The sequence below is a fragment of the Ischnura elegans genome, chromosome 6, assembly GCF_921293095.1.
Source record: "Ischnura elegans chromosome 6, ioIscEleg1.1, whole genome shotgun sequence".
Taxonomy (NCBI): Eukaryota; Metazoa; Arthropoda; class Insecta; order Odonata; family Coenagrionidae; genus Ischnura; species Ischnura elegans.
In genome coordinates this window covers 58,261,693-58,288,727 of record NC_060251.1, presented here as the reverse complement: position 1 = coordinate 58,288,727, position 27,035 = coordinate 58,261,693, and the positions used below count along the sequence as shown (strand labels likewise).

Here is a 27,035-nt window from a genome sequence, read left to right as displayed (position 1 = left end):
TGAAGGACTAGAGAAACAGGTGGTAGGGAAAGCATGATTACAATTAGCTTGAATGAGGGGAGGAGAATAATTTGCCTGTAAATTTGCTCTGATTCTTAAGACTTTAGATGATCATGATGAAAAGTGCTCGGAAATCTTATTGACTATGCACTCACTATAACCCTATAAATCAGATGGATAAATTTAGTACTTCATGGTGAAGAACACTATTCGTAACAGAGACAAATACAGCAAAGTCCATTTGTAGCAAACCTCCGTAAAGCAAAATTGTTGTGAAAACCACCTTATAACCAAGTCTTAGCCCTGGTCCCAGGCCTTTCTCATATACAGTAGACTCTCGTTATTACGAAGTTCACGGGACTGAAGAACCGGAGGTTCATAATAACGAAGTTCGTACAAAGGTTTCTTTTTGGCATTGTCGAAAAAGAAAACGGTATATAATATACGCGATTAAATTACGTGCAAATACATAAAAACAAGAAAATTTGTTTCAGTTTGTCAAGAAGAATGCTGCATAATGCAATTGAGAGTTAATATCTTCCTGAATACAGTAAGCCCGCGATATATAAACTAGATACATTTGGAGACCGTGTTAGTAAGTTGATAAACCCACAGTCCGGCCGCTGAGAGTTGCCCGATGACAGGCAGAATGGTCTAGTTCGGGGTAAGGTGTAAGGTTGCCAGGTAAGAAAGAGAAATGCCCACGTCACTTGTAAACAAAAAGGTTCTGTGAAGAAAGGAGCCGTAAGGGACAACGAGCGTGAAGGACCCAAAGGAGGAATCTCATGTTTTGGTAATTCGAAGAAAGGGCATGTTTTAGTGGTCTAGGCTTGTTTCAGTGCTTCATATCCATGTGAGAATGTTGTGTGACTAGGTGAGGATGTGAGGTGCGTTTGGGGGACAGCGATCGGCTGCAAACCGTGCTGGTGCAGGGTTTTCCGCCCCTCCTTATGTGCTGTCATCGGACAACTCCCTCCGGCCAGACTGTATGCAAGGCATCGGGGAGTACGGTTACCCTTCAGAATGCAACACTGCATCACATTTGTACGATAACTCAAAATTGTGATGAACTGATCTAGCTGAGCGTGCGGCGCAGCCGGAACCGAAAAAAATCGCTCTCCACGGTAAGGAAAAACTGGCAAAACGCTGAACAGTTCCTAACTTCACACCGGATTCAATGATACTTTGTTCAGATTATGCCCAAAGTTCGAATTCCTCTACCCTTCCACCGCGTCACATCGGCCAAATCGAAAGCCGCCAAATTCGAAATTTGAAATTTTTGAATGCTCGTGTCTCTACAAGTTCATAAATCTAATGTGCGTAGGAAGAGGATTAACTGTGATGTCCAATTTATGAGTGGGTATGATTGGGTCACCATGGCTCCACAGGAATGAAGCTTATTATATGATGTTGCGTGTATACTGGAAAGAACCATAATTGATGCTCTTGTGCACAGTACACGAGGAGAGCAGTTATTAAAACTTAGAACTAAACGTGGCTATAAGTGAGTCTGTAGAAGTTGCAATGCCAGCCTTCCAAATTTACTGAAACTTGGGTACTAGGAACAAGGATTATTTATCCTGATACTAATGATTCGAATTGAATTTGAGTGATAAATAAAGCATTTGTGTCGTATTTTCACTAATCAACTCCTTATTAATAGTATGGATGATGCTATTAAATAGAAAATCTACAAAGAAATGAACATTAAAGAGCTTTGTGTCAGTCATTCGACAGGGACTGAAATCTTCTTAAATCAAGGCATAAAAATTTATTATTTAAACAATTATGGATACTTTATGTCGGGAAATGGTGCAAAAATTTCTTAAGAAATTAAAAACCAGTAGATTATCGTATCTTTTAAGATTCGAACTTTTATTGCTACTGACGTGTTTTCATCTTCAAAAACCAATGAGACCTGATTTAAGTAAGTTTGACGGAAGGATTTGAATTTTTATTTTTGTCTTCAATTTTATCATGTGCTAAAAACTAATATATTCATGAACCTGGATTAATATGGGATAAAGCAAATTAAATCATAGCAAAGGTAGAAGATAACGTTATCAACATCAAATGCATCTGAAGTTGACAATAGTAAAATTGAAGAACATTACGTACAAATCATCTGCTTTGCAAAAAAATGCACGTCGATGATTTGGCATCCTTCAACAGATGCACTCGTTGGAAACGCTTTGATGGAATTGATGGATTCTCCTCTAGCCACATTATGTTTCCTCAGATTATTCAAGCTCTTACCATTGCCTTTAGACACAAATTTGCCTGTAAATCGGCATGATGAAGCCACCACTTCAGCCCAAAGGTATATTTAATAATTTAAGGCTAAGTAAAGTGGATAATAAAATGAGTGATATTGTCACAATGCAACGTAAGTCAATGATGTAGTGTAAACAAACAAAGGTGCTCAACCGGGGTGAAACTACGATATGTTGACAGCATTGTCAGGATGGTGGTCAGCAATTATATATAAATCAATTTTCCAAATTAGGTTAAAATTAACAGAGCAAAAGCTCTCACTAGTTATGTTCTTTTTATTCATCGCAAATGATATCGTTATGAAGCTTTGCTGTATTTCTAGAGAAAGTTTTTAAATTCTTCTGATACAGAAGACTCACCATTCTCTTCCTGTGCTCTAGGGTCATCGTTCTACATAGCGCCTTTCTCTTCGTATTAAATGCTACAGTGGAACCGCGTTAAAGCGAGTACGGGCTATTGCTAGACCCCCGCCATTACGAGAAATAGCCAGAGCCCCGTCAATTGACCCTACGATTAGAATGTAAAAAAAATCCGTTTTTACGAGTCCCTTTTGGCGAGGCACTGGCCGTAGCGAGAGTTTCCATTGCCGGAAACCTTCATTAAGAGTCCCTAATCTTTATAATTGCTGGTGATCAGTTAGAAATGAAGTTAACATAGAGTGCTTAGTCTCAAATTCATGTGGTAAACCGCCGTTCAATAAATAAGTAGCTCGTTTCAGTGAAAATACTGTGGCATTAACTTTCGCGATTTTTCGATCTTCTTTTGTTCCTCGGGCGGCAGAAAGCAGTCGACACCATAGCCGCACGTCCATGAGTTGCGTAAATAGAGAGCATTAGAAGGTAGACACCATGGCCAAAAAACGTCAAACACATATAAGCGAGAAAATTAAAATAATGGAGCAATACGAGGGAGGCGTAATTAATTTATCTTCCTATTTTCTCTTCACAATAAAAAAACAATAGCACCTGAGGAATGCCGAACATGAAAAGTTAGAAGGAGCTTTTTTACTGTGGTTTTACCCACTTCAATCTCAACTTTTTTCGTCTGCAGAAACAAATGCGATACGTTATTTCACATACCTTCTGCATAATATACAGGAACAATAAACATACACCAAAGGAAGCATTTGAGGCATTTAATAACTGCGATACTGTTTTATCAGCAATAGTTTGAATTTTCCGTAGGAAATATCAAAATAATAGATTGATCACGTAAATGCACAATGTAATAGAAAAATGGCATCGTCGGTTGTGCATTGGTAATGTTGACAAAGCAATGCTTTCCATGATTTTTATTTAGTACGGCGCTTATAAATTGAATGGCTAGTATGTTATTAAGGCAAGGAAATTTAGTGATACAACAAAACATCGCCTTTAAGTCTTGATTTATGCTGAAGTTTATCGGATAGAAATGTCTCCATCGCGGCACCAATCCTGTTTCAATATAAGTGTTGACAATAGGTTTATTGGCTCTTATTTGCTCCACCTTCGGTAAAGCGACAATGCGCTATAGCGAGAGTTTATTTGAGCACCGTGGGGTCTCGTTTTATCAAGGTTGCACTGTACCTTTCTGATAGCTCTTCTTGTCTTTATCTGCCTCACTCCTCCAGTCTTCAGTCAGCATGCTTCCCAAATATCTATCCCTTCTAACTTGCTCTATCTTTTCCCTATTGGTCATAACATTCACATTTCCCCCATCATAATAATAATAATAATATTTATTTGCCCAAGGATACAATATGTCATGATAAAATCATTAAACAAGTATATAGGGCACGTCAAAATTTACAAATTCACATAAGAAAATGCTACATTTCAGATTGAAGATATTCTTTTATACTATAAAAACACTTCTCTATTAAGTAAGCAAAGACCCTCTTTTTAAAAACATCAATATTTTCTATACTTTTAATGTTTACAGGTAGGTTATTATACAGTTTTGTACACATGAGCTCAGGCCCTCTAGATACCAGAGCTAGGTTCGATTGTTTGACATGAACGTCATTACATCTCCTTGTTTCATAGGAATGTATCCTATTATTCATAGTAAAACAACCTTTATACCTTTTTACATATATGACACTCTGATATCATCATTTACTCTCATACCTTTTGTTTTCACAGCATTTTCTTATATACCTTCCTCTGAACTTTTTATCATTCTTTGAAGTGCCTGGTTGTCATCAGCAAGAATCACCATGTCATTGGGAGACCTTATGCATTTTATCTCGCGTCCCTTTTTCACTTTTCATGGTTTTACCGACTATCTCCTCTCTGTATATATTAAATAGGGTGGGTGAAGGGAAGCAGCCCTGCCTTACCCCCTACCCAGGTCCATCTATTCTGTCAATTTTCCATTAACTTTCATAGCCTCCATCTAGGTTTTGTACAATTCCCTAATCTGCTGCCTACCCTTCCAGTCTGCTTTCTTTATTTAAAAATATCCATTAGCTTTTCCCATTTTACTCTGTCAAATGCTTTTTCCAGATCCATAAAGCATAGGCTTACTCCTTTTCCTCTTTCCTAATTTCTTTCACAAGTTGTTCTTAGTAGTGCAGTGGCTTCTCTCGTACCCCTTCCTCTTCTGAAGCCAAACTGCTCCTCACTTACATTCTCTTCCATTATTCTTTGGAGTCTCAGATTCAGAACTCTCAACAATATCTTGGCCGTGTATGAAATCAGACTGATAATCTGGTGTTCCTAACACCTTCTGGTGCTTGCCCTTTTTTGGAATCGCTATCATTTTTGTCTTTACTAAGGCCCCTGGCCACATTCCTTCATCGTATATTTTGTGACACAACTCTACTACTTCTTGTTGACCTTCTTCATCTAAGCACTTAAATAATTCAATAGGAAGCTTGTCAATACCCATTGCTTTTCCATTCTTCATGTTCTTCATTGCTATCTCAGACTTCAAAATTCTAGAGCCTCTCTCATCTTCTGTCACCTCTAACTCAGTACTATACCGTACTCAGTATATACTATGTAGTTTTACTTAATTAAAATGGTGTAGTATGGTAAATGCAATTATGATTGTGAAAATGAATAATTATAGGTGCATAGACAAGATTGGCAATCAAATAATATGGAAGTGCATGCAAGTTGTCACCAAGAATGTAGCATTCAGAACGAAACCAGAACTCAACGGCAGTTATGAAGTCACGTACCTGTCTGTAATTCGCACGTGGAAAGCTTTGTTTGAAACTGTGACATGTTTTTGATTCACCTCAGCTTAATAAATACAGGTTGCTTCTTTGAAATAAAAGTATGACAAAATATTGATTATCTATAAGGTGTGTGGGTTGAAATGGCTGTAGAAAAACCGTGTAAGTTCTCCATTATTGATACGGAAAAATTTTATATTTACGGGTGTTATGAGCATCGTTAGATTCAATTTTTCAAAGTGAACATTCGTAACATATCCAGGCCAAGATTTGTTGCCATTGCTAAAGAGCCCTAGGCACAATAAAAATTCATTGGTCCGTAGGTGGATCTCCAGTACCTATTCAGTTTTGCTTGCATAGTTTTTATTAACCTTGGTAAGTGCTGTACTAATCATGTTCATGGCGTGAAAATATGGCTTAGGTACTTTGTAAAGTCAAATGGTACTGGTAAGAATGGTAAAATCACAGGGCAATATTTTGGAAGCGTCGAATTTTACTGTGATGAGGGGGGTTAAATGGACTCTGAGAAAGTTTGCAACTGCTCCCTGTCACTCTCCTTTTTCACCCTTCTCTGTTGTACCTACGCTTCTGGAGAGCACACAAAGCTTATGGAATAATGTTGTGTTGTCGTTGACCTTAATGTTACTCTCTCAAAAATTGACCACCTAAACAGTGTTTAAAACAAAATTTTGTAAACCCAGTGTGCCTATTGTTTAAATATTAAACACAAATTTTGTATTGAGTGCATGTATTTTCATGATTAGATTTGCAATGGACTACTAAATGTGGTTTAATGAACTTATTTAACAATTTATACGATAAAACTGAATATTGGATGAAAATGAGGCGTTTCATTCCTAAATGCATTTTAGGGGTCAAATGACCCCTAGCCGTCCTTCTAGGTTGCATGAAACTCCCGTCCTCCAAGTATAATAGTACTTGAGGAATTGAGGAAATTCCATTTTTTTATTAGTTTGTTATCTCAAGGAAGCGACTGTCAATTAAAGTCATTAGGATCATGGAAAGGAGGAGTCTGTAAGATGAGTGGTGGGAGATAAACCATTGGCCTATCCTCAACCCTAGGATTTAAGTATACTATTGTTTTACTTACCCTCATGCTGATCTGGTCTTGTGGTTGAAGTTTGCCTCGGTATCACCTGAATAGTATTTGTTATGTCTTAATGAAACATCTGCTGACTCTTGAATTTGAAGCTAACAACTTGGTTACTTGCCTGCTCAGTTAGTATTTTGTATTTGGTATGTAAGGTGTAATTCATGTGTTAATTGGTAGTTCGTAATACAAGTATTGGATATTAAGCTCCTACAAGATATTAATTTTCCTAATCGAAATGTAAACATAGGTCATTCTTCATGGTTCACTATTTCATTCCTGATGAATTTCTTTATCTGTAATTTATGACATGAATTTAAATTATGTTAAGTAAAATTGACATGCCTGTATCATGGAACATGATTGTACCAAGATTTACTAGCAAATTAAAACTAGGTTTTATTATTATGTCAAGAAAATTAATCTTATGTTTAATATTTTTAGCGCTTCGGGTACAGTATATACAGCAATAGAGGCATCAACAGGAATGGAGGTTGCCATTAAGCAAATGAACCTGTCACAACAACCTAAGAAGGAATTAATAATAAATGAAATCCTTGTAATGAGAGAAAACAAGCATCCAAATGTTGTGAATTATCTTGACAGCTATTTAGTGGGAGAAGAGCTTTGGGTATGTATTTGTATTAGGCATGAATAGTATTTCCTCTAATTATTTTATTCACAGTAGTATATTTCTCTTTGTTTTTCTATCACCCTAGAGAATATTAATTGGAAATTCAAGAAATATGAAAGTGTGCAAGTGAAGCATTTGTAGTATAGTACTGATCCCTACATATTTAATTAGCCAAATGCTAGTGGCATTATCATTTTGTTGTCAATTAATGCATTTAAGTATATGTTTCATGGCTTTTACACTGACATGTATGTGGATTAAGTTATTTCTTGGTTTGTCGTAAGAAATGTTCTTTTCGACTAATTCACTGAATAATTATGAATGTAGTCCATTCATTTTGGCCTATAATCTCTTGTTGAAAAATAATGGGTAGAGTTATGTAAGTTCCAAAAAAATGTTTTGCAAATCTGTCTAAATAGAGGGTGTACTATATTTGTTTAAATGTGGCTTTTTATAAGATTTAGAGTTGCTTTGGGATATGCTGTGTCAGATAGATCATTGGCGCATGATTCAAGTGCATCTGTTGCATTTGGCTCTGAATATATCTAAGAGCATAATTTCTTTTGTACAAATCCAACCCTGCGTTTTCCCTCTGGAGGGAAAAGTGCTAGACTTCAGCATTATGTTTGCTGGAGAAAAATAGTGTGTTGAAGTTGGACATTGAAAGTCCGATTTTAAGTTGTATTTCATTCCCATAGTAATTCTGCAGTACTGACTTTTTAGCCGATCTATCTTGCCTAATCCTTACGAAAAATGCCCTCTCCTTCAACAATAAATACTATCTGCTGATCAAAGGCTGCGCCATGTGAAGTAGATTTAGCCCTTCATACGCAAATTTATTTCTTAGTCTCCTCAAAGAATCCTTCCTATCTCCCTAACCACTTCAATCCTCACTTTGTCTTCGTTATATAGATGGCATTTTCCTTCTCTGGCCTCATTGAGTTCTTTCATTTCGGCACTCAATGAGTTCTCCAAACTATCCTTCGCCTCCCACCACTCCTCCTGAATGACATTCCTAGACGTTTTAATTTCCCTAGAAAATAATAATTTCGTCTCTTCAGTCCACATTAAACCTACTAACAAACAGCAATACCTGCACTACAATAGCCGTCATCCCTCGCATACTAGACAAGCCCTCCCCTACTCTTTTTCAGTACGAGGCCACAGAATTTGCAATAACCCCGACTCCTTAGACACTTTTCTTAATAATCTTCACCACTCTTTTCTTCATCAAGGATATCCTGAGAACCTTCTGCATAAGAAAATCCTGCAAAAAAACCTATGAACCCAAAAGTCAAACAAATAAACAACCCACATACCTCTCCCTCTCCACCACCTACTTCCCTGGCGTGCAGGCTTTGATCAGAATTGTTAAAAGCCTCTTTCTGATTCTGTCCAACAACATCACTACTGGAAAAATCTTCTCTAGTTGCCCATCCTTAGTCCATCGCCCCCCAAATCTGTCTTGCGTACTCAAAACAACTAAACCACTCTCAAGGTTCACTACCTGTACTAACATTTACATATCCCTTGCCAACAGCCCTGTCGCAAAACCTTTGTGGTTCTCATTACTCAATCACCTCCTTACAAATTTCTCACTTTTCCATTTTCATTAACTCTATCACCCACCTTCACCACTAGTTATGTAATTTATATCCTTCTATGCAGTTCTTGCCCTGCCTTCTACATTTGTGTAACCACCACTTCACTCAACTTCTGGGACAATAGCCATCGAGCTTCTTGCAATCTTACCTCCCATTTGCCTCGCTTCCTGTCCCCACCCATACCTTTTCCCACAGTTTGGATTTTGATGGCAAATGATTTGTGGCCTCTCTAGGAATTTTTTTATGTATATCACCTGTGATGTCCTTCAAATGTTACACAGATTTATTTATCATATCTATATATCCGTAAAGTTGATGTGTAGTTTTCCGCGGCGTTGTATAGATGATGTCTCCATGTTTCTGGGTTTCACCGAGTGGATTTTCCTTGTGATGACAGTTTCTCCGGTATTCCAACTGGCGTCTTCAGGTCGATGAAACTGTCGTCGCAAAGAAAATCCACGCGGTGAAGCCCAGAAACATGGAGACATCATATGCATCCGTATTTCTTCTAAGCCACATGGCTTGACAGAAGGGTCTGTTCATAACTACATAGCCTTTCCATTTTTTCTTCACTAATACATCCATTGTTACTACTGAAAATGTGTTAATTTTTGAATGCAATTGATTTACTCTTTTCCAGGTTGTGATGGAATATTTGCCTGGTGGCTCTTTAACAGATGTTGTCACAGAGACTTGTATGGATGAAGGTCAAATTGCCTCGGTCTGCCGTGAAGTATTGCAAGCTTTGGAGTTTCTTCATTGTAATCAGGTCATTCATCGGGACATTAAATCTGACAACATACTTTTAGGGATGGATGGTAGTGTAAAATTAAGTGAGTATTCCAGTTTCATTGCTATTTGAAGTCATTCTAATCTTAGGTGGAATCGTAAAATGTACATTAAATGTGAAAGCACGTTTTGCTTAGTTAGGTGTTTAAGTATTCTATGTATTAATTTCATTATACCATTGCAAAAATATAACTTTTCATGATAGACGATAGGATGCATGTATTCAGATATTATGTTTTGTTGTTATTATTAAAGTTGTCAACTGGTCAAGGTAGGTTTACATGGAGCATTTTGCCATTCACCCCAGCCTGTCTCTCCTAACTTTTAGATCCCTCTTCAGTTCCAAATAGGGCCCACTCCTTATCTAAAAATCCTATTCATTTCCATCCCCTCCCTTGCTTACCCAACATACTTCCCTCTAACGCTGTTTTCACTGTCTCCTCCCTGCTCAGTAATCGCTCCATCCCAACTCTCAAGTCTCCTGAGTATCTCATCTAGAGGCGTCGTCTTCATGTTCCTCTCCTCACCCACCATATCAAGCACTATGTCATTCCTTTTTCTTCTCTACCCACTTCACCTTCTCCATTCTTCTCAATATCTTCACCTCAGGCGCCTCGATTCTTTTCTTGTCCTCCTTTCACAAGTGTCCGTGTCTCTGAACTATTAGTGTTACACTCCAGATCAGAATCTTCACAAGTCTTTTCTTTAAATTCTTACATTATGATCCTCTCACTAGCTCTTTCCTGCTCATGAGCAACTCCTTTGCTGACAAAATTTTTTTCTTACGTCCTTATTGCTGCATCCGTTTTCTTCTAGTGTGCTACTCGAATATGTAGTTGAATTGCTTTACCAGCTCAAGTTTTTGACCACCTAATGTGAACTTGAGTCTTGCAATCCTAACTCACACTGCTTTATGAAAGTACAAAATTTTGGTCTTCTTATGATCGATTCTTATGCCATATTCCTTGCAAAACTTACCTAACACCTTCCCTCGTTCCTATGCGAATTCTTGCCCACCCTGATTCTCCGTCTGCTACCTTCACTCGTGTAGTCTGGGCTATTTAAAGATTATGAATGAGTCACCTATCCTTCCAATCTAAACCTATTCACCTATTTTCTTAAGAATGGTCATTAATTTTACCCAGTCCACTCGACCAAATGCTTTTTAAAATACACAAAACAGACATTCACTTCCTGGGTTTATTCTAGGTTCTTCTCCATAAGAGTCGTCAAGACTGCTATTGCATCACTGGTTGTCTTACCTTTTCTGAAATCAAGCTGATTGTCACCCCGATACTTGTTTTTGTCATTTGCTAAAGCAATTAAGAGTATTACCTCTGGAATTATAATTTTTAGAATGTAACTCCTGCAATCATAGGATTCTCCAAGAATGCGACTGTCCTGTACTGTGGGAGCATTTATTCTGGTAATCATGAAAGGTAGAGAATTTGGTTTGGGAAGAAAGTGTCTCTCTTGCCATGATTGTTGTATTATCCTCTTGCCATGATTGTTGTATTATCCTCTTGCCATGATCGTTGGGTATTACGTTAGCTGTTGCAAACCCTTAGCTACAAATGAACCAGAATAAACATCCTGGTCTCATGGATGTGAACAGCTATGGTTTTGCTTAAAGGTTTTAGGATTTTTGTGGCTACAATAAATGTTTTGCTGTGGCATTTTTGTGCCTATAAATTTTTTCTCTTTTTCAAGAAAGTATGATTGTCTTGATATACTAGCCCTAATTGGTTTCAATATTTTTTCTGGAAACACGGATATGAAAGCATGCTGACTTGTTTTCAAATTGAAAAATTCCCTAGAGATGTATGGGTAAAATTACTTACAAGGGGAGACTACGAAACTTGCTCCTCCTTTTTCAATGCCGTATTTTTTATGGCCTTCGGAATGGTGAACACGTCCCTGAACTAGTAGTGGTTCCGTTGAATGAGCCTTAGTTTGGCTGTAATTAATTAATTTTCATGCGACACTTTTCACAATCCGCATATAGTTCCATAATGTCGCCCCGCTCAGCAGCCGGGTCAGGTGGGGTAGTGGTTAGCGTTTACAGCTACCACCCAGGGGTCCAGGGTTCGGGGCTCCATGATGGGTGTTTATTTTGTTGTCTTCATTGTGATCATACGGCGTCAACTTTTTCATTAATTTTAATTGCGACAAGCATAGGCATGAGACTATTTTTTAAAGTGAACCTATTTGGAGTAGCAATGGCGAGAAATGCCAAATTTATGTTATTAAATAAAGGTTTGTAAATTCAATGTAACATCTTCAAGAAAAAATTTGCTACGTGATTTTTTGGTGTATCAACTTCCTTTAATTTTATTAACATTTAATTAATGTTTAAACTATATAATTAATACTGATTTTATTATTCAAGAGTTTAGTTGCTGTATAATTATTAATTTGAACAATAAACTACCTGGCTCTTTTTGCTTGAGAAGCAAAAGTCAACATATCGGGTCGTGGTATTCAGAGGGTTAAACCAAAGCCTTACTTGGTTGTTGAAAAATAATTTTAACACTTTCTTTCATGATTATCATCTATCAGATTATTTTTCGAACTTTTAATATTTTTTAACGCAATTTATCGGAGCACAGTAGTGTGAAGTTGGATATGTATGGCTGAAGCCTCTTCTTACTCTGCCTAACAACATAGCATTTAAAGTGACAGTGATTGGAAGTGAGAGTTTTGCTAGGAGGTTGAGGGTGGGGAGTACTATCAAGGTTTCACTTGTATTTTTTTTAGATTAACTGCCATCTGGCACTAAATGAGCTTCAGCCTAGAATACCGCCTGCATCCTGTACCTCTAATCTGTGTCAAACTTTGCTGCACTAATTGAGCTTCAGCATGCTAACTGACCTACCTTTTGAAAGAGGGAAAAATTAAGTTCATGTAATGCACTGTGACAGAGAAGCCCTTCATCTAAGAAGTTCCATCATGCACTTGAGTGCCTTACTGGTGATACCAGGCAGTAGTATGTAGTTTATTCCTTCCATAGCTGGGTGCAAAGGCTAAAGAACTAGTGAGTTCACCAATGGGGAAATGTACTTGTTTTGTTTTGTTCAAATAACATACTTAATTGTGAGTATTCTTATCTCAGTCAATTATCTCTCTTTGGAATGTGATGCAGTGTGCTTATGGGTGCTTAGAAAATTCTTTAAATTGTCACTCCAAAGCCATTCCATGTATTACAAACATCAATGTGATTTTTTCTTGTAATTTTGATTTTTTTGCCGTGTGAGTGTGTTGAGGAGTGTTGTTATATTTTTTTAATGTGTCAAATACATTGAATTAATCAATGCTATTAAACTATTTTTCAGCATAGAGACAATTTACATGTAAATCATGTATTATTGTGAGGATTTTAAGGGATTAGACATGTCATTTAAGCTAATGAAGACTGATGTTTATAGAAGTTTACTGCACATGGTGATAAGAAGGCAACCGGAAGGCATACTAAAAGCAAAAAACAAATTGTTGACGACAGTAAAATAGAATTAATTACAAAAACATAAACAACAACAATTAGTCATTGTTATCTCATTGCTCATTCACTTATGTATTGGCTTATAGTAAATTTTTTAGCTCCTCCAGATAAGTGGTGTGGCTTATATTTTGAAATCATCATTTTTGTAGTTTGTTTTACTGTGGTGAACTCTATTTTGTGAGGATACCTCTGTCTGACATAAATATCATTATGGTGAACCATAATAGAGGAATGTTCAACATTTATGAAAATTGGAACTTCTTATTTAATACATGTTAGAGATAGACACTAGTCCAGTTCTGTGCACAATAACAATGCTGAATGAAATTGTAGGTTTGATGAAATGCCATAATTTGTGTGATTATTATTCACACAGCTTGCCATCGGCTCAAAACAGGCAAGGTGATTTTATGTTGGTCAGTATATCCTATTATTTTTGTATTGATGCTTCATATTTTTAGGTCTAGATCTATGGGGTAGTTAAGTTTACTTGACTCATAAAATGAAACTCTAAAAATTATTTCAACTACCAAAATTTTGCTGGCCCTAGCTCTTCATTCTATACATATTTCCATTTTTGTGCTAACATTTTTCAAAAATTAAACATATCTTTACAAGAAGCTGAAAGAAACATTCAAAATTAGAAATTGATTTTTTTCATTGTTATTTGGAATAATCCCACTCAAATGAAATATGTTGTTCAATTGTGCTGGTAGACAGAACAGAAAAACTTTGAACTTCCATCTTCAGGGAGGAGAAAGCCAAAATAGATAAAAGAAACGGATGATTTTTTTTTCTTAGAATCTCAACATTGGTTTTTGTGTCATGCTTAGTATGGTATTTTTCAATCATTCTGTCTAACAGCTATATGGGGGAAGCTAGTGTTGAGGTTGAGATGGTATGAAAGTGAGATAAGGAAAGGGTAGACAAGGGGAGAGATATAACCAGAAAGTCATGACGTAGTCTCTGGAAATTCTTGGAATTTCAGGGAAAAATTAATATAATATTGGGAAATTAGGGAAAAATAAAAATTATGCATTGTGAAAGTCAAATCAAAATTTTTTTCTCCTCCGGTCATTGCATTGGTTTTTCCTCTATATTAATATTTCACATTTCCAACATGACATTCAGGCGTTGCTCAATACATAGCTGTTAAAATTCATTTTTAAATCGTGAATATTCATTATGTGTTGTTTGGTTATTATTTTTTTTATCATTAATCACATTTTTGAGTCCATTAAAGATGGATATTCCTTCAAATTTGGAGCAAAGGTGTTATTTGGTTGGGTAAATTGTGAAGGTAGTTGGTGACTATCATTTTGATAATTTTGTATGTACTCTTATCAGGGAGTGTTTGGGAGAATTGGTCTGGGAAGTGATGTTATTTTTTTCCAATGATCATTTAATTGAGGTACAGATAATCAAGGTTTTAGCGATGTTCTTATGTTAAATATAAAATCGCATCTTTTCTAATCCTTATCTTTTATCACACTTAATTTTCTTTCAGCTGATTTTGGGTTTTGTGCTCAAATCTCACCTGAGCAGTCAAAACGGACGACTATGGTTGGTACACCTTACTGGATGGCTCCGGAGGTGGTTACACGCAAGCAGTATGGACCTAAGGTTGATATCTGGTCTTTGGGCATCATGGCCATTGAGATGATTGAAGGAGAGCCTCCGTACCTCAATGAAAATCCTTTGAGGGTGAGCAATGTGTCTTTGTTTTTAGCTGCACTTTTGAATTTTGATGAGGAATTTATAAACTTCCTGGTATTATGTTATGTTCATTAGTGTGCTGCAATTAACCACTTTTTATTGGTGGGAATCGTGGTGCCAGTACTCACAGGGAAGTCAGGGAAATTAGATAATGACAATAGAAAAATTCCAGAGTGAAAGGAAGTGGCTAAATGGGGCACCATATTAATGTTGCATCATTTTAAAATACTTAAAGTTGGAAATCTTTCTTTCACTTCTTGGTGTAGGTCGGAAGTCTTTGGTCTTGCTGGTCTTCTTTTCTTTTGATATTGTATATAACTGAGCTCATTTTCATAAATTGTTTGTAATATACATACCTCTTATTTACTTGTAGAAAGCATGAAAATCATACCTTGAATAATGAAATTCCCATTTGGTCTTAAATCTGGTTGCCTCATCATGCAACCTGGTTTTATTGTTGTTTGTTGTCCCGTGTCTTTAAAGCAGGTGGCTCAAGTAATCTGCCCTGCAGATAATTTGAAGGCATAATATTGAAAATTGACTGCAGTGTAAAGTAGGGGTGGAAAGATTGAGTTTTGTCAAAATTAATTGAAGTTTGCATGCTGCTGCTAAAAATGAATGTGTGATACATTGTCCCCATAACTTGATAAATATTTTTTTTATTATAATGATTTAATGGTAATGAATTTGTAATGACAGTTAAAGAGTTAATTATAACAAATTTTGTTGATTTTGGTGTTCTGAATTCCAAAACTGGATTGGAAAACCTCGAATGCCAGCCTTACCTTGGCAGAAATTTACTCAATGTTATTTTGTATTAACACTAGAACTACCGATGGAGTCATTTTGACTCCTCACGATTTTTTTGAAAGATGTGTACTATTTTATTTTCTAGAACTATTTTAATCGAAAAGCCTAATTTTATGTCAAAAATGAATAAAAGTCACGGAATTTCAGGCCAGAATTCAGAAAATTGTAGTCAGGGCAGAGAAATAAAAACCGCGAGGAGTCAAAATGACTCCATGCCGGTAGTTTTAGTGTTAATAGAACAAAGCAAAATTTTGGCAATTTAAAAAGGAGCTGTGCAAAGAATCTCCAGCTTCTTTTTAAATGCTTCTATGCTACTTTTAACTTTTGTGACTGTATTTTTCTTACAAAATTACTCTAAATTTTTGTACATATTGCATTAAAATGTATCCCTTCTCTTGTTAGGCCTTATACCTGATAGCGACCAATGGTAAACCTGAAATCAAGGAAAAAGAGAAACTGTCTGCCCTGTTCCAAGATTTTCTTGACCTGTGCCTAGAGGTAGAAGTTGACCGAAGGTCCTCAGCCTCTGAGTTGCTCAAGGTAAAGGTTTAAGCTAAAATAAGAGGTATGCTGAGGGTAGTTGGGTCACTTTTTGGAACAACATTTTTTTTTTGGGTTTCAAATGTTTGCAGCAGAGCTGAATCTCTTTTTCGTGGTTCAAACTGTAGTGGAACCCACATCTGGGTCACACAGTGGAGAATAAATAATAATAATAATTTTATTTCCGTTGGGTTACATATGTAACATAGAAATCGTCATATAGTGGACAAACAACACATGAGATAAAAACATAAAAGACAGATGACATATATACATGTTATTTATTTATTTATTACATCCCCCGTAAACAGCACATAACGGCCTTTTACAACGAGGGTTTCCAATATTAACAAAGTACAACACAAACATCCATGCCCTGGATAGGGATCACCTACCCAGGCGGGATTCGAACCCACGACCTTCGGTTTGGCAGGCGAGGACTTTACCCCACCGCCACCGAGGCCGGCAATTATGGCTTGTAAGGTGGCTTGTTATGGCCTGTTATGGCTTGTAAGGTGTCGAGTTCTTTTTGTTAACATATTTTTTACACAAGTCGTAGAACTCATCTAGTGAATAAATTGAATTTTGATATATAAGCGTTTTTAATTTGTGCTTGAATGAGTTGCTATTTTGGATTGCTTTAATATCTGGTGGTAGTAAGTTAAAAAGTTTGGCCCCTTTATGATATGGTCCTTCACTAGCAAGTTTAGATGATCTCAGTTCAATATGTATATCATGTTTTTGTCGGGTGTTTATTTGGTGTATTTCACAGTTTAGATCAAATGAATTCAGATTTTTTTTTGACATACATTATTAAATTAAATACATACAGGGCAGTAAGAGGCATAATTTGTAAGGATTGAAAATGTGCCCTACATGACTCCCTATAGGGTAGATTGAGAATAGCCCTAATTGCCTGTTTTTGTAATTTAAAGATTTTATGAGATTGATGTGAGCCCCCCCAGAAAATAATTCCATATGACAGATGTGACTGATAAAATGACAGATCTGACTGAATAAAGTCCACTTATCTTCTATTGGTGGCCTTTGACCAATGGGAGTAGGTAGAGGGGAAGTTAAGGAATGTATGGACAGCCACCACTTTGAGCTACTGCAGCCGTGAATACTGAGATGCATAATAATAATAATTGTATTTATTTGCCCAAAGACCAATTACAGCATTGTGCATCGATATAAGGCACGTCAATAAATTGCACAAATACGTATACAAGATAATATAAAATACAAACTTATAAAATAGTAAAATGTAAATAAAATTACTCATTCCATTCCCAAGTATTCATTTACTGAGTGAAAGAGGTTTTCAAGTAGAAAATCCCTTATTTTTCACTTAAAAATAATATTAGATTGGATTTCCTTCAATGCCCTGGGCATTCTATTTTAATAATAATAATAATAAATCTAATGAATACAATAAATATCAGATTTTAAAATTTGAATCGAAACATTTTGGAGTGGAAAAAATTCAACACCTTTTTCCTAAATATGTACTTCATTACTTATCTTGGTTTTGAGGTCCTGGGGTAAATGATTGTAAATATTTAACCCCATGGACATTGGTCAATGCTTTGGAATAGTAGTCCTAACAAAATTTGGATTAAAGTCCTTATGCCATCTTTTATTGTAGTTATTAATCCTATCATGTGATGACTAAGCTTGAATGTCTCTCTTTATCACTGCATTTGCTGTACATGATATGTGTTCTTAAAGGCACTAGAGATACTGTAGCTCTATAGAAGGATCAGAGCCATAGAATCAAACTACTTTTTTGTATTTTACCCCTTGTGCTATCTGGGGTAAACTTCAGTACAGTGAAACCTTGATATAACGACACCCCACGGTGCACTAATAAACACTCGCTATAGCGAATTGTCGCTTTACCGGAGGTGGAGCAAATAATAGCCAATATACCTGTTGCGAACAGATGTACAGGAACAGGAGTGGTGCGGCGACAGATGAACATCCATCCGATAAACATTAGCATAAATCCAGACGAAAGGCGATGTTTTTTTGCATCACTAAATTTCCTTACTCAAAAAACGACTAACTATTCAAACAATTTATAAGCGCCGCACTGAATAAAAATCATGCAAAGCATTGTTTCGTCATCATTATATTTATCGAACAACAGTTTACCACATAAATTTGAGACTGAGCACTCCATTAACTTCATTTCTAACAGATCGCTAGCAATTACAGAGGTTAAGGAGTCTTGATGAAAGTCTTCCGGCGGTGAAACCCTCGCTATGGCGAGAGCCAACACCGAAAGGGTCTCGTAAAAACGAATTTTTTAACACGCTTATTATAGGGTCAATTGACGGTGCATCGGCTATCTCTCGTAATAGCAGGGGTGTCGCTATAGCCCGTACTCGCTTTAACGAGGTTCCACTGTATTTCACAATTGGAAGACACAGTCTATGTATCTGATTACTACTTATTTATTAAATTTCATTTTAGAATAGGGTAGTTTCCTTCATCTAAGAAAACGAAAGGCATTGATTGCGATTCGTTACCCAACATTTGTGTATTCATAATATGCAAATTATTTGGTTTTAGAAATCCCAGTTTAGACGAATTTTAATGGTCAATTTTAACTGCATTTGAAAAAGGCCAGATTGGCACCCATGCGATGCCACTCCACGTGACATCACAGGGACCTAGTTTCTATACGAATAGATAGGAGTTTCACATTGTCTTAGATTACCAATGCAGGCATGAGGCACAGACTTCAGGGAAATATCTCTTAATAGTCCTTATTTGAGCCAAGCACTACCTGCTAGCAGCCTGCATCCTAGCGGCTCTCATAGCCTCGCACCAAGGTGGCCTCACACAGCCACAGCCAGAACCAGAATGACCTCACAGGGGCTTCTCCCAACATTCATACTTAGTCATTGCGTTTTCGCACACTTGAAAATTTCCACTTTTCATTTAATCGCGAAAAATAGATATCGTCATTTAAAAATCTAAATGCGTGAAATGCGTACTTCAGGAGTTTTCTAATCTTTCGATTTAGGCAATTAAAAAAATAATAGGAAACCACCCTAGTATGTACCGTATTTCCTGGCCAATTAGATGCACTGACACATAAGACACGCTGTTATTTTTTTCAGGTTAGATAGTGCAATAGAAATCACTTAGTAATGTTCCACAAAAATTTTTCTTGTTCTGACCCTGGATTTCTACTAGTATATAGTCATTATCAAGGTGACCAAATGGTTCACCGCTATCCCCTTATATATACAGAGAGGGTGTTAAAAGGCATGTCTATAAGAGGCTCGCTGTGAACCATTTGGTCACTTATACTAATCAAAACCAGGGGTCAGAATAATGAAAGTTTTTCTGGAACATTAATGAGTGATTTATTTCGCACCAAAGATATGTGGTTCCACCTAGTAATGCCTGTACACTAGTTGAACATTCAGGTTAGATGTTAGGAAAAATGTTTGAATGGATAGAGTACTCTGCTAGGTGGCCTCGTTACCACGTAAACAAGTCGTCATATGATTTGTTTGTAATTTTTCGAAGGAATAACTGTCATAGTAATAGTGGAACTCTTTTTCTTAGCACTGGCTGAAAACAGGTATTATCAATAATTGTTATAAAGACAACCGTATTCTCGGCGAAACATCTCTATGTTAGTGGAGGACCAAGTACTCTTAGCTTGTAAGACACTGGGTTATTTTAGACCGCATTTGTCAGTAAAAGTGCGTATTATGGGCCAAGAAATATGGTTATTTCTCATAGCTGAAATCTTGAGCTGTTATCCAAGTTGAAATAAATTGTTCTTAGTTCACAATTTTCATTTCATGTGTATTTGAATTTTAACTTTGATTGAACCTTTTGTGAGGGGAAAAACCAGGAGGATTAACTTGGCCTTTACTTTTCAGCACCCTTTCCTCAAGAACGCAAGACCACTAGCATCCCTCACACCCCTCATAGTCGCTGCCAAAGATGCTGCCAAGAGTCATTAGTGGATGTCTTCATTCAAAAGTGCTGATTCCTTGGCTGCTACTCAGTCCAGATTTTCCAAAATATTTGGTTCAGTTCATCGATATTTTACCCCTCTATACGTTAAATATATCTCATATCAAGAAGAATCTGCCCTCCCGTCTCGGTGCCAAACTGAAGACATCAAGAAACAAGTTCAAGATAATTTCAGCTCTAGTTATGTCTTGGTGGAGCTTCAGTAGATAAGTGAATGGTAATGAATCCTGGCAGTGCAAAAAGTTAATATTTAACCAAGGTTGGTAACAATTTTATCTATATCATCCAGTGAACATTTTTTTGCGTAACTTAATGACCTGCTTTATATAATTCTTTGATTTCATTGTTTATTTGATAGACATTTTTAATGGCAGCATTAATTGGGTGCTTCAGTGGACTAAAATTGAACGAGTGTTTGGAGAAATAGATTGGAAAGGCTGTCATGGATTGTGAATTGCCTCTATTAATGCCCTTGTTGTTTCACAACCATTGTCTCTTCCTAAGTGAATGAAGTTGGTTGCTGAGTAGGAATGGTGTGATGTTGCAAGTGGTGAGCTGAGAACTGTGCTTATCTATTCTTCAGGAGAGCTATACTCTTCCTGTTCTAATGGAGCCCATTGTGGGCCATAATCTTGTAGCCGTGTGCCTGATTAATTCTTAATTACTGGTTTCTAAAAGTCATGGAGGAGAAATTATATATATGAAAATTATATAAATAGATTCATAATGTATAGTTTGCAGATGATATGGAAAATGCATAATAAACTAATGATTGAAATTTTCTGAGGACAAGGAAAAAAAATGAGAGTAATAGTGTGTGAAAGAGACAATAGATTTATATCTTTCGAGAGAACATTTTTTACCCAATATGCTCTCTGGAGTGACCATGCAAATAAGTTTGAAATGAGTGTAAATATTTAAGTATGTGCACGCACATACTTGTAAATAATGAATTTTATGGATCATAGCATATTGAATTTGTTTTCTTTTTAATGAGTTTGGTTTAGATTAACGTGCCTCATGCTTGTTAAATGTCCCTTCCATAGAAGGGTGACCCAGCCGATGCTAACCCAAAGGGTTGACTGTGTTTAGGTGAAACAGGTTATAGTCATCAGTTAGAGCTGAATTAAATGATGCCCTACAGTTGGCCGCTGTGTATATGCTAGTAGTCAACAACTGGTGGTGCACTCTAGTTCATACAGCAAGGCCAAGGCTGTGAAGAAAATTCAGCCAGTATTAATGAAAAAGGTTTAACAATCTTCCTGTGCTTCCTTTCTATACCCTTAACTCCCCTACTTCAAATCATCTATCTTGGTAATCTATACCTAAGACTTCTACTTGACTTTTGTTTGAAAATTATTCTGTCATACTCTATAGCTTTCCATAAAAGTGCTATCTGTGATGGCACCTCTCTATATATTTATATGAAATGATACTTTGTTTTTCTTTACTTAGACCCTTGCTTTTTGTAGGCTTGGTAGAATTTAAATAACTGAGTACCTATATTTCGAATTATTAAATAAATTACACATTGTTAGATATATGATCTTACATATCTTTTTTTATTTGAGAACATTCTTTTGCCTGAAAGGTGAAAGGAAGCTATATTGTTGCCAATAGGTAGTATAGAGATTCATTAAATGGTTCTGTAAAGACTGTTAATTTTAGAATGATTTATATGGTATGAATTACAGATTTTTCTCTTCTTACTATCTTGTGTTTAATGGCTTTTATCTGCTAAGGTATTAAGTTCTCTTACATTTGAATGATGGCTGTCTACCTTTTGAATGTAAAAAAAAATTACCACTCATTATCAAAATCTACCAAGCTATTCCATTCTAAGAAATTTGACAGTTATTCTGGTGCTATTTGAAGTCCTTTGAAAATTGTTTGCTTTCATTTCATGTAGTTCCCTCACTGGCCCTTCCCATAGGCCATTGCCTTTGTCAAAGTCTTTGAAAATGATACTGAGTAAAGCCTGGTAAAGAATGCAATGACAAGTTGTTAGTTCATAACCATGGTATTCTCGTGAATATTTTGTGTTATGCCTAGTGTTTGGATTGATTTCTTTAGATATTTATATGATACCTATGCTTTACCAGTCCTCGCCATTAAAAGTTTTGATTTTGTAGTTATTTTCCTTAAATTTTTGATAATGCCTTTGAATTGTAAATCATGGAATGAGTTTGAATATTTTGATTTAATATGAGCAGTAATTTATTCTTTTTGTTGTAATTTATTTCAATAGAACTTTTTTAACTAGCGTTCCAATTATGCCGTTTAGCTGTCTTTTTATATGTGCTTTCACTTAAATTATGGGTTGATGTTATCAATGACTTTTTGGGTTAGAAGATTGTAGAAGCCTCAGGCTATGTGTTTCTTTTTTTTTTTTTTTTAAGTTTGTGTTTTAATCAAGGGTGCTCATAGAGAATATTAATGCATTTTGACGTGACCCATTTGCTTACAATTGAGTGACTCTGCTAGAATTTTTACCATGAAGTTAGCGGTTTTTCTTATTGATAATTAATTTTCAGACATGAATTCCCGTCTTTTATTAAGATAACTAATAGACTGGCAGGTTCAAATAAAATGATACCTGTAAGGTCTAAAATTTTGGTTTTGGATCTGTTGTAAATGTTGAAATAAACTTCTCGCGTAATGTCTTCTGTTTCAAAGGTTGCCTCAAAATTTGGAGCCTTATTTCATTGCTAAATTACACAAAAAAATCATGAGTACTTGCGTATATGTATGTTCAACCATTGATATTTAAGCAGACGGGGTAAATTATTTTTTCAAAGTATTATAACTGTGACCCATCTGTACATTCATAAGTTATGAAAAGGTGCAGTTGATGCTAGTCGTGCCTTGTAAAACAAAGATGCATATTCATGTGTGTTTGGGCATTGCTACAATTAGCAGGACCTGGGAGTGCTATACACCTTCAATTTATTCTAGGTTCATTTTATTTCGGGGATCCATTTAATGATTTGTATACTAGGAAAGAAAAGGGTGCTGATATTTATCAATTCATTGCTTATCTCTTCTGCCTTCTAAGCCTTTGACAGCAGTTTTTATGCTGAAGCATCTTGTGTGTAGTGTTTTGTTATCAGATGATTTCTCTTAAGAATTTTCAGCTTATGAAATAAAATTCACCATGCAAGCAGTCCTGTGAAATAGATTTTTCTTAAAAAAAAACAGAGTTCCATTGAATTTTAACATTTGAGTGAATAGCATTGGGTATTTTCGAAAACTTTTCCATTAAAGGCCCTTTAAAATGTGCTTTCCATTAAGGGGACCCTTTAAAATGTGCATAACGTAAAGAAACGCCCTCTCATTCCAAAAAACGCCAGAGATATTGAAACCTTAAGTTTGGCAGAAGAGAAATTAGCAGAAAAATCATCTATGGATTGGTGATTGTTGAGACATTGTTTTTATTGTCACTTCTGTATAAATAGAATAGGGAAAAAATATGGAGCCATAGCAATGATGAATGAAATGATATTAGGGCAAAGTGGGCATATTTTTGCAAGCAGGTGAATTTGTACTTTTAAAGATTCATTACTAAATTATTTGATGTTTTTGCTGTACATTTTTGTGCAATATCAATTTTGGATTCCTGTTTTTATTATAATTTATACAGGTACATAAATGTAATTTTTTTGGAATCCTAATCGTTCACACCTTTTAAAATTGCAAATTATTTCCCTTGGTGATTCGACCCTAACATTAGTTAGTGTATTGAATGTAAATAAATCATTTCTTTTTGAAGATTTTAATCAATTTAAAAATTATAGACTCTGCATAATTAATGTACATATCTTACTTTGAAGGTGTAAGAAATAGAAATTCCCAAATTTTATGCTCAAAAAAACAGACAATGCATTTCTCGCATAATTATCCTGCAAATTTCTGCTTTTGGTATTAAAGATATACTTAGGTTGACATTTTCAGTTACATTTTGGAAAGTAGTAAAGCTTAGAAGGAATCATACGTTTAAGAAATAGTTAAAAGCAGATGTAAAGTTCATTTTATTTCTTATGATCACAGTTATTTTTATAGCCATGATCAGGAAACATTGTTAATTTTATACTCACATCGTAGTAACTTTGTAGTAAACAACTCATTAGATGATGATTACTGTGAGATATACATGTCTACATACATACATGTCCTTTATTGTGAAACCGAAAGTCATCAGTTTTTCGCTTTTATTCCTAGAGATGAGTACAGTAATATGTACACTGTGACATATGATGAAAAAGCTAATGGCGTTCAAGTTTTTTTATCTATGCAAGAATTAAGTTATTTTTAGAAGAGAATTTAATGATATAGTTAAAATCATTGCTTTTTGAACAATCATTCTGTCTCTTAATAATGTGATAATTAATGCCATGTATGAATGGAAGCACTAGTGATGGGAAATATCAACCTGAGTTTTTAAATAGAAGCAGGAAGGTTAATTTCAGCTGTCAAAATTTTTATTTTTTTCGATTGGGAAATTCTAGAGTTCCGTGTTTAGTGTCATGGATATTTTTCCACTATTTATGGAGAGAACAAGGTACAAGGCATGACTGAGCAAAGCTGCTGTTTCATTGCTAATGAGCTGAAGCTTCATTAGATACCGTTCAAACTTCAAGTTAACCTGGGAAATTCAACTGGCATGCATTTCTTTGATGGTGTTGCATTTTATTTCTATTTGCATGCTCCAGAAATATAAAAAAGTTCTTGTATATGAAATACATTCTGTACAGTTTTCGTGTTTGAGGAATTTTATGGCTTAAATTATTGATCTCTGTATCTGCACACTCCTCTGTGAGTGGCACATGGGTGTATAGCCAGGTACTGCAGAGGTGTGGGTTGAGGGCTTAGTCTTTCAAAAATATCTGCACTGAAGTCAGCTCATTGGTAGTAATTTTGTCAAAATGCATTAAAATTTTTCTTTGCGGCCATGTTGTAATCATTTTAGCTTTTCCAAAAATGTGACAACTAGTTTTAAACTTTTCCCTTAATTTTTTTAATGATCTTTACACAAAAGGCATAATTTATTTTTGATTTTTTTTCAATTTTCCCTCAATAGGTTTATTTACCTTGGTTTTTAATACAATTATTTAGTTTTAGAAGTATTTTTTGTTCAGTATAAAATCCTTTGCAGCTACTTTAAGTGTGTAGGCTCATATATTTTGAAGAAATCGTGAATTAAGGACTAGCTTAGACTATCATTTTTGTGATGGTGGCCATGTGAATCATTTAGTTTACCTGTTATGTATTTATTTGATCAGAGCTTCCTCTTTCTATGGATTTCATTGGCTGAATTAGAAATTATTTAACCGTAATTTTTCCTCTTTTAGGTACATAATTTTTATTCCTTTAGGCATCTTCTCATGTTATCGTCTATTAAAATGAGTGACAAAGTTGATGGTTTGTGTTTAAGGACATTTTTTTGGGATATTAAATAGTATTAAAGATGGAACTCTCCATTGCATAGTTTCCTTACTTGTATTCTTCTGCAGCCAATACAGTATTTTTTGACAGCTAAGCAAAAAATGGGACAGCAGTTTTTAAGAATTGGGCCGTTATTAGCCCAGTGTTACGTGCCTATTATTTTTTTGATTGACCTTCGTGGTCTAGTGAGATGATTGTTGTGTAATGATGCTTCATCGTGACCAAGTGATAAAGTACCGGGATGACAATATGTGAGTGATGAGTTGTTTTCCTGATTGCTAATGGAGCACTTACCATTCGGGTATTACACTAAAAAAGAATATTACTGGTTATCCCTCAATGCTGTGCTATCACTCCTTTATGAAAAGCTTCCTAATGATTTTGTGGTGTGTCTTCATTTAGAGGATTCTTCTGATTGTGTTTTGAAAGAGCATTTCTAATTGACGTCACCTGTGGACCATCTTCACACTTTCCGTCTTCCTGCAGGGTTGTGATGCAATACGAGCAGGTGTTGATAAAGACGGGATTCTTATAATTTTTGTACATCGAGTCGTTAGAAAATTTTTCATTGGTGCCTGTCTTCCTCGATATTTGTGGAAGTAAAATTACTTCATTTCACACTAATTGTATCTTGAACTGAAGGCAAGTGAGAGTGACTTGAGTATATTACAGCTATTAAAATTCCCATGATATTTTATTTTAATTAACCTTTTATTTCTGCCAATGACTTTAAATTTGCCAAAAAATGCTTTTGATATGATCTCATGGCAGCAGTTTTTTTTTTATTCGGTAGGTTGCAAATAAGGTTGTACATAAAGTTGTCACGAATAGAAAGCCTGGTTATATCTTGTTGTTTTCTGTGATTGCTACTGAAGAAAAATGTGGGATGTTGGTGATTGTGAGCTTATAATAGACAAGTGGTCTTGGGGCAGTGTTGGTAAGCGTGTCAAGTGTACCTAATGTGAGTAAAGATTTTATGAGTGGTGGTGTTGCTTTAAACACATCCTTCACTCTCCTCCATGTTTATTGTTTTTCGTTTGTTTCATTAACTCTGTTTTCATACTTCTGTGAATCATAACCTTTTGAGTCGTGTGTCCGCTATTTTGTATGCACATTGAGATAAGTAAAAGTAATTGAGTAACTGATGACTTCTTTTCTCTTACCTTTGTTTCATCCATGGAAAATTTGTATGTACTCTTGTCGAATAGGATATACCTAACATGGAAAAGAGAGTGAGACATCAGAATGCAGAAAGCTTATATGTTCTAATGAAGGCACCGGCTGTGAATGTGGTGAACAATCTCCCTCTAGAGATAATGAATTAGTGAAGTGATTGTTCATCATGAATTCATCATAGGTAATTAGTTTTTAAGTCAGTTGAATAATCATATCTGCAAAAAAAATTTCATGTTCTTGTTAATGATTTTATGAAGGTTATCTCGACAGCA

The 27,035-nt window shown here is 35.6% G+C and overlaps 1 protein-coding gene across 3 annotated transcripts in view; it reads left to right on the top strand.

Annotated features, from left to right (window-relative positions):
• Nucleotides 1–26,732, top strand: part of LOC124160766 (serine/threonine-protein kinase Pak) — a 50,926-nt gene extending 24,194 nt beyond the window's left edge. For 2 of the 3 annotated variants that reach the window (XM_046536788.1, XM_046536787.1), the window contains 5 exons: nucleotides 6,993–7,179; nucleotides 9,427–9,619; nucleotides 14,582–14,778; nucleotides 16,003–16,140; nucleotides 20,049–26,732. In XM_046536788.1, coding sequence (XP_046392744.1) covers nucleotides 6,993–7,179; nucleotides 9,427–9,619; nucleotides 14,582–14,778; nucleotides 16,003–16,140; nucleotides 20,049–20,132 — 799 coding nt within the window. In that variant the 3' untranslated portion in view covers nucleotides 20,133–26,732. The remainder of the gene's footprint in view (nucleotides 1–6,992; nucleotides 7,180–9,426; nucleotides 9,620–14,581; nucleotides 14,779–16,002; nucleotides 16,141–20,048) is intronic. The other variant, XR_006865234.1, reaches the window with a different exon arrangement.
• The last annotated feature ends 303 nt before the right edge of the window (nucleotides 26,733–27,035 follow it).